Below are 8,859 nucleotides of genomic sequence, written 5' to 3'. Positions count from 1 at the left end.
GCAAACTGGTGCAGCCACTCTGGAAAACAGCATGGAGTTTCATCAAAAAATTAAAAATAGAACTACCCTACGACTCAGCAATTGCACTACTAGGCATTTATCCACGGGATACAGGTGTGCTGTTTCGAAGGGACACATGCACCCCCATGTTTATAGCAGCACTCTCAACAATAGCCAAAGTATGGAAAGAGCCCAAATGTCCATCAATGGATGAATGAATAAAGAAGATGTGTTATATATATATATATATACACGCGCGCGCGCCCGTGCACACACACACACACACACACACACACACACAATGGAGTATTACTCAGCAATCAAAAAGAATGAAATCTTGCCATTTGCAACAATGTGGATGGAACGAGAGGGTATTACGCTAAGTGAAATAAGTCACTCAGAAAGAGAAATAGCAAATGATTTCACTCATACGTGGAATTTAAGATACAAAACAGATGAACATAAGGGAAGGGAAGCAAAAATCATATAAAAACAGGGAGGGAGACAAACCATAAGAGACTCTTAAATACAGAGAACAAACTAGGGTTGCTAGTGGGGTGTTGGGTGGGGGGATGGGCTAAATGGGCGAGGGACACGAAGGAGGACACTTGTTGGGATGAGCCCTGGGTGTTATATGTAGTTGATGAATCCCTAAATTCTATTCCTGAAATCATTGTTACACTGTATGTTAACTAACTTGGATCTAAATTTAAACAACAACAACAACAACAACAACAATGATAATAATAATAAAAAGAAAGGAAAGTTCCACCCTTCAATCTCTCAGTTGGTTCTTCTGGCAACCAGCTCTCAACCTTAGGTGAGGTTCCAAAGTCACCTCATTTACATAACAAAGGACAACCTTATTGCTCCCCTTCCTTAGGAAATTCCAAGGGTTTGGGAAGCTCCGAGCCAGGAACCACGGAGACCAAATACTCATTTCTTAGTATTAACGTAATATCACACCCGGGCTAATGACACACGTAATACCCGGAAAAGCAGTTGCGTTGCATTCACAAAATGGAATATTTTACATCTGTGAAAATACACGAACCATTGCTGTATCCAAAACCGCGTGTACGACTCCTGAAAGTTCGGAAACGAAGCCAGCCCCGCGTGTTCAAGAACAGAGACGTCCCGGCCGAGGAACCTGTTCACAGGTGCCCCCCGCTTTTCGAAAGTTTGTGTTACGCCACTTGGCTTTTACGACAGACCTCCTTTACTACGGTAACGGTTTTCGCCAACCCGCCAGGACTCCAAAGAGGCTGTCCCCCTTTATGACAAAATCGGACAAGGGGAAGTGCACCGGCCGGGGGTTTGGCAGCGAGCCTGGACGGTGGTGGCAGCCGCAGCCCCGCGCCCCAGCCGGGCAGCGAACGTGGCGCCATCCAGCACCTTCTCCCGGAACCACGCGCAGCGTCTCGGCATCGGCCGCTGCGGAGCTCGGAGCTTGTCTGTGAGCATCTGGCCTGTTTCTCGATTTACTTCGTGCAGCCATCGGCAAGATGTGGCCAGAGGTGTCAGAAAAACCTGCGAGAGGTTATTTTGGGGGTTTGCGACGCCCGGAACATTTCCCACGTAACTTATGGTACCTGCTGCTTCGCTTCATGCCATTTCAGCTTGCAAGGTTTCGTGGGAATGTTCTGCGTATGGAGAGTGGCGAAACCCGTGTACATATAATAAATATAAAATGCGCTGAGCAGCAAGGGTACAATGAACACAAAAGTCAGGAGAGCCATTAATTCAGAGATGGAGGCAGTGTGTGGAATGGGAAGAAAACCTTTGATAGATAACAGAGCATTGATAATAATTGAGTTCTTCGGTTTAGGTGAGCAAGTTAATGGGTATTCATTTTACGATTATGTTTCGTAACTTCTAAAACTTATTATTTTGGATGACACGTTATATTAAAAGATGTCACGCATTATAGTAAAAGGATATGAAAAATAAGCCAGTTTAAACTTAAAATCAAGAAAGGGACTGGCCTGTGATCCGGGTAGAGAGCCAGGTATGAGGGTCCAGGTCAGAAATGGCAAAGAGCATTCATGTTTCCTTTGGAGACGAATTCTGGGTCTCAGGTTGTTTCAGGGCGTAAGTACAACACTCCATTAGTGACGTCTGCTTGGCTGTGGTGATGGGAGACAAAATGTGCAGTAGATTTATCATGCCTGTTCTAAGTGATTTATCCCTATGGGATGGAGCTTGGCCTTTATTGAGGGGCAGAGAAGGGTTTGAGCCAGACACAGAGCTGTATTTGTTCCCTTCCTTCCTAATCAGGGACCTGCTGGGGAAAGGGACGGACATCTCCACGATGGAGGCCTGCGGATTGGCTGTGGTTCATCTGACCGGTGAGTAGGATTCACACATTACTTACAGGCCAACACCTCTCTTGAGAAACGGAAACTCATGCCTGCAAACTCATCTTCATTTGGGCTTTTCATTGTGAAAGCCTGGGACTCACAGACTTTTGTACCTTGGCCTCAAATCCCTAGGTTTCCCAATATCCTGGTTAGCTCATCTAGAGAAACGAGAAGGAACGAAGACTTTGGGAGAGGGGGCACAGCAGGAAGGGTGGACACAGGGCAGAGGGATCAGATAATGTGAGAGGAAAAAAGGGGCAGGCAGGCTTGCCATAAAGGCTGACCTGGGGGAAGGGTAAAGGGCAATCGAGAGTGCGGAGGAATTATCGATCGGATCCCTTGGGGTGACATACATCAGCCCTTGATTAGGTGTGAAAAGTTGACAGGTCTGAATTGCTTACAACTAATTAATGGCTGTGCGTGGCTTTGAAATCTGGGGATGAAAGCAAAAAGCTCTGCCTACAAAAACCAAGTGGCATCTGTGATTTAAACTGGTCACTGTTCCTATGGATTCTCAATGCTGGCAAGAGGCTGCTGTGTCCTTGTCTTGTGACTCTATGTGTTTGTAGTTCACTGCGTAGGATGGCAAGTGCTTTCCTCTTTTCTTTTTTTTCTTAATTTTTTTTTCTTTTAGAGAGAGAGAGCGTAAGCAGGGGAGAGTGGCACAGAGAGAGAGAGAGAGAGAGAGAGAGAGAGAGACGGAATCCCAAGCAGGCTCCGTGCTCTCCATGGAGCCCAGTGAGGGTCTGGATCTCAAAACTATAAGATCGTGACCTGAGCCAAAGTCAAGAGTCAGGCGCTTAACCAACTGAGCCAGCCAAGCGCCCCTTCCTCTTCTGTCCTCATGTCTCTGCAACCTCTCGTTCTCCTTGGAGAGAGCTCAGCTTTACCTCCTTCACTGAAGGAGCCAGGCATCCTCATAGAGGCAGGGGAGTTGTGCTCCAACTTTGGATCCCAATCTACTGAGGATTTGCCCATTCTTCCCAGTTGTGATGTATTATTTTTAGTTGTTGTTTTCCCCCAATCCTAGATTCTCCCCTGTTGCAGTTAGAAGACCATTCATTCGAGCCACTGGCGAACGATGTGGTTCTTAATAAAGCTCTGGCTGCCTAGGGGTGGAGAGAGTGCTGCCAATCTATGGCCAGATTGATGGCCTCTGATCTTCTTTTCAGAACATTTTCCCCATCAGTGGCTAGTCTCCCCTCATTTAGTGGCAGGATGGGTAGCCCTGCTTTCTCCACAAGCCGGTGAGTGGAGGCATCTCCAACCTCTTTTAATTTTTCACTCGCTGTAGATTGGGAGCAGCCCAAGTAGCTGCAGAACAGTGGGGATGCGGGAGGAGTTTTCCTTATTTCAGAGCTTCCCTTTCTGTTTTTTTTTTTTTTTTGCACACGCCAACCTGGAAACAGTATCCTCAGGGAAATTCAGTGATGAATTTGTCGGCAGTGGAGACAGAGCAAGGCAGTGGGTTCCCTTTCACTTTCTGGAGAAAATTAGTGAGAATCCTAGCGAGTTACAGGAAGACAGGACACATCCCAGGCAGAGAAATGCAGGTGTAGGCAACGGAGCAAGGATAAATGGGAAACCCTGCCCATGGGGGTCTGAATCCAAGGGTGTGAGCTTCTGAGGTGTCCTGGGTGACCTGTTTGGTGGTCGGTCGGCAGCCTTCCCCACATCCGGGGAGAGTGGCACACACCTACAGGACTTTGCAGGCACCGAGGGACATTTGCACATCTCTGTGTTACTCCCTATGTACCTGCACAGACTACACACAGTTATCACAGTGCTAACATCAGAGAGAAGTTGGTGTATGGACACTATTCCTGACAACCTTATAGTTTGTTGTAGAGGAATTTCGGCCTCCACCTAATCCACCAGCCGCAGTCCTGTGCCAAAGCAGATCGTTCTTTTCGTGATCTTTCAAAACTACTTGTCAATGTTGACCCTCCTTACAGCAATCTGACTTTGGGCTTTTGTGATACACCGATGCATTTGGGGCTTCCCCAGTGTCTGAACCCCATTCTGTGTTTTCTCAGCCTACTTTTCAGGATTTCCTGGTAATCCCCTGAATTATCCAGTGCTTTTTCAGCAAGCTCATTTTTTTTTTTTTCTCACATCAACCAGAGCTGGATTCTGTTGCTTGCAAATAGAATTAGTGACTAGGAAAGCTCCCAAGCCCCCCACCCCTAATTTTTCTCATACTCATTTGTCCATTCTTTCTTAGCCTCATCGGGACGTTCTTTTATCATATAGTGCCTGACATGTTGGTATATTTCAGAGACATAGCCAACTCTCTCTTTGTAATTCTCCTTGGCTCTACTAATATCCTGTTCGGCTCCTATACCAGACATTTTCCGTTGTTCGTCTTTATGGTGTCACAGCAAAAAGAATCACCTTTCCCCCAGTTGCCCAGTTGAGAAACCCAAGTATCGCCACTGACAGCTTCTTCCCCACATAGGGGACATCCAATGGTCAAATCCTGTTGATTCAGCTTCATTATCACACAAATCTACTCACTTCTTACCAATGCTATTGTCCTTGTCCTCATTTAACCACCACCACTTTGCACCTGGATTCATGCCACGGCCTCCTCACTGTTCTCCCTGCCTCTGGTCCACCCTCCAGGGCAGCCAGCGTGACCTTCTGAAGAGAAAATCTGATCGGGTCATTTCACGTATACGATTGTGCAATACCTCCCATTTGGGTAAACCCAAAGAGCCTAATTATAATTACAATTCATAGTTATAACTCATGATCTCCCCAGCTCTGCAGCCTTACTTTTTAGTACCTTCCCCAAATCACCTACCCATCCACACCCTTATGTGTTCCTTCCATGCCCCGTCTGACATGAAGAGCTCAGATTTTCTGAAAGCACCTTGCCTTCCTGTGTCTGGACCCTGGGCACCCATAAAGGATCCCTCTGTCTGGAACCCCAACCCCCCTGAACCCTGCCTCGCTTCTCTGGGCAACTCAGATACAACATTCAGGTAATTTCCTCCAGAGATCCTCCTCTGGTCCCTTGCCTGTGATCAAGTTTTTTTGCCTACATGGTCGCTTGGTGCTTAGTGTTTGTCTGATCACAGTGATCAAGTACTTATGAAAGCAGATCATAATTGTTGGTTTCCTCATGTGTTTCTCCCCCTGGAAGTTGTACTTGTTATGGTGCTGACCGGAGGAACTGGGTTCTCTGCGCTCCCTTCACTCCTGTCTCCACCATGCTTAACAGATATTTTGTTGGTTTGAATGATCTTACTAGAGAGGTCAAATAAATAAGAAAGAAGAAAGTAGAAAGTAATGACCATGGAACACCCCTGTGCAGGCACTATACTACCCTCTTTCAGAGAAATGACTTTATTTTGCTCTTACGCCATCTTTTAGATATCTAGGATTATGATTCCTATTTTATATTAGACAAAGTTTAGCTCTCAAGTGGTTAGTCAGTGTCCCCATTATCTTTCAAGAGATAAGTCTGAGGTTTGATCTCATACCCACAATTGATGTCTAAACCCACAATTGATGTCCAAACTCACAACTGATGTCCAAACTCACAACTGCCCAGGATGGACTCTTCAACAGTGACTGACACTTCAATGACAAAAAAGAAAAACAACTCACTGCTGTTTACTTCCTTGTCGTCTAGGGAAACAGAAGGGAAAGCAAGTTCAGTTCAGCCTTTCCCTCAAGCTTTCCAAGCAGCAGTGTTCCAGGCATGGACTTCAGATATCATGGGGCTGGGGGGTGGGGTGGGGGAAAACCAGTCGACAAAAATAAAAATTTAGATTTTCTTCCCAACAGGTCATAGCATTTCGTACCACACTCTACTAACAGGGCACTTCTCTTCTGGGAAGGGAAGATTTACAAGGATGAATATATAACTAGAAAATTGAATTTACAGTAACATCTAGCATTTGTTACCTTCCCAAAGCACTTTTGCATATAGACTCTCATTTAGAGGATCCACTAAGAGGATGCAGATAATTCAGTTTGCAAATGCAAAGGCCAGGAGGTGATTTTGTAAGTATTCAAATACGCTCAAGTTCCTGACGAAAGAGTGACATGTTCGTTCCTTGAGTTAGAATTCCACCAGAGGAGGCCTCCCACGTGCAGGCCCTGCAATGTCCCTGGCTTACCCCGCTTCTCTTTGTAATAACTTGGTGACACAGGTATCATCATCTCACCCTCAGGTCACCAGTGCTGTGAGACGTCAAACTCTAATTAGATCTTTTTCAGAACTTCTGGGGAAATAGCTTCACGAAATAAGCAGCGACCCCCATCGCTCACCAGCAGCACCAACAGCAGCCTTGCAAGCCCACTTAAATTGCTTTATAAAGCAAGACTTAAATAAAAGAAAACAGAGTTTAAATTCAGAGTCTTACAAAATGTCTATTTTCACCGGGTGGATGGGTATCTTCATAGAACTCACAATCAAGGCAGCGGAAAGGAATGCCCTACGGTGCTCCTGTTCTGGGAGGTAGAATATGGCTCAAACAGGTTAGTGAAGTTGCCAAGGGTCACAGGAGTAGGAGGTGGAAAATTTGAGATTGAACCTTTGGGCTGCTCACTAATGCGAAAGTGTACTGTCCCTCCAACAGTGGTTGCCTCTTGGTAATAGATTTTTAAAATATTAGGGTGCGGGGCGCCTGGGTGGCTCAGTCGGTTAAGCGGCCGACTTCGGCTCAGGTCATGATCTCGCAGTCGGTGAGTTTGAGCCCCGCGTCAGGCTCTGTGCTGACAGCTCAGAGCCCGGAGCCTGTTTCAGATTCTGTGTCTCCCTCTCTCTGACCCTCCCCCGTTCATGCTCTGTCTCTCTCTGTCTCAAAAATAAATAAATGTTAACAAAAAAAAAATTAAAAAAAATATTAGGGTGCTATACGTGCTCTGTCAGCATAGATACTAAAATACCAGCGTGCTGATTGATGAAATCCATCTCAGCCCATCTCAGAGGAGCAAACCCATCTCAGAGCAAGACACTTACAAATCATGTCAGGAGGGTGGTACAAGGGAGAAGGCCCTGTTCCCACCATGTGCGACTCAAAGTAAAAAAGAATTATTAGGAGGCACGGACTGATAAATGAGGGACAAGGCACCAGAAGAGCAAAAAAAACACAGGTATTTGCATTGTATTTTTTTTTCTATCACCACCGTAATGGGTTGCCACAAACTTGGCTACTTAAAAAACACACACACACGCACACAAACCAAAAAAACCCAACGTATTATTGTACAGCTTTGGAGATCAGAGGTCTGAAAATAATGCGTTGGGGGCACCTGGCTGGCTCAGTCGATGGAGCGTGCATCTCTTGATCTCAGGGTCAAGGGTTTGAGCCCTATGTGGGGTGTAGAGACTATTTAAAAAGAAAATAAAATGAATGTGTTAGCAGGGCTGTGTTCCTTCAGGAGGCTTCAGGAGAGAGTCCCTCTCCTTGCCTTTCCAGCTTCTAGTGTCTTGCCCTCCTTCCTTGGCTTGTGGCCATGTCCTCTATCTTCAAAGTCAACAGTGGTACATCTCTTTCTGACCTCAGCCAGGAAAACTTTCTCCTTTAAGGACCCATGTGATTAGATCGGGGCCTCTTGGGTAATCCAGGATAGCCTTGCATCTCCAGGTCCATGACCTTATGCACATCTACAAAGCCCCTTTGCTGCATAAGGTGACATAGTCACAGCTACCAGGGAATAGACTGTGGGCATCTCTGAGAGGTCATGATTCTGCCTGCCACATACATAAGCAGGGCCCGGGAAAGATAGAAAATGGGCAGGGTAGGTACTATTTGACCATGTAGAAATGCAAGGAAGGAGACAGGGGAAGAAGGAGGGGAATATGAGTGAGGACAGGATAGATGGACACATTGGTTGAGAACTAAATTGGGCCAAAGTAGGGACAGATTCATGTTTTGTGGGACCTGAGCTTAAGTAAATTTTTTAAGTCCTCGAGGACAGAGAATAAAATTATTAATGAACTTCCTAAAGCCCCTCCCAGGGCCTTGGAAGGGGCTGCTATGCACGGACGTCCCGGAAACCCAAGCTCCATGGGCATTACAGCAAAGTCACCTCTGAGCCAGGCACCATGGAAGGTTCTCTAGGTACTGTCTGTACTCACTCTGTGCACGTCTAGGACAACTTGATTTGGAAAATCTGGTAAGAGATGGAGCAGGAACCCAGTGACCCTCCGGGTGACCAGGCACCCACCCCCAACCCCCCCCCCCCGTCCCCACCTCAGAGAATGGGGTGGAGATCCGTAGCCCAGCACTGAGCTTGGCTGCTCAGGTAGTGTCTGTGCCAAGTAATTTGCATTGGCGTTTCTGAATTTTGCAATTGTCTTGGAACAAATTCCCAAGCAACATTCTCTGTCGCAGAGGTGGGGATGAGGCAGAGGCCCAGAACTCAGCCGGGAGATGGAAAGATGAAACTCCAGCAAGGAATTCGAGGCCAACGCCAGTGAGTGGGAGCTGTCAGGAGGCCTGGTTGGCCTCCACCAGCTGTCAGGTGCAACTTGAACAGT

The 8,859-nt window shown here is 46.6% G+C and overlaps 1 protein-coding gene across 1 annotated transcript in view; it reads left to right on the top strand.

Annotated features, from left to right (window-relative positions):
- Positions 1–974: 974 nt before the first annotated feature.
- Positions 975–8,859, top strand: part of LOC132672321 (uncharacterized) — a 30,912-nt gene continuing 23,027 nt past the window's right edge. The window contains exons 1-2 of the mRNA XM_060624241.3: positions 975–1,456; positions 2,278–2,348. Coding sequence (XP_060480224.3) covers positions 975–1,456; positions 2,278–2,348 — 553 coding nt within the window. The remainder of the gene's footprint in view (positions 1,457–2,277; positions 2,349–8,859) is intronic.

The sequence above is a fragment of the Panthera onca genome, chromosome A3, assembly GCF_046562875.1.
Source record: "Panthera onca isolate mPanOnc1 chromosome A3, mPanOnc1 haplotype 2, whole genome shotgun sequence".
Classification (NCBI taxonomy): Eukaryota; Metazoa; Chordata; class Mammalia; order Carnivora; family Felidae; genus Panthera; species Panthera onca.
The sequence above is the reverse complement of the archived record's forward strand: the minus strand, read 5'-3'. Positions and strand labels throughout refer to the sequence as shown.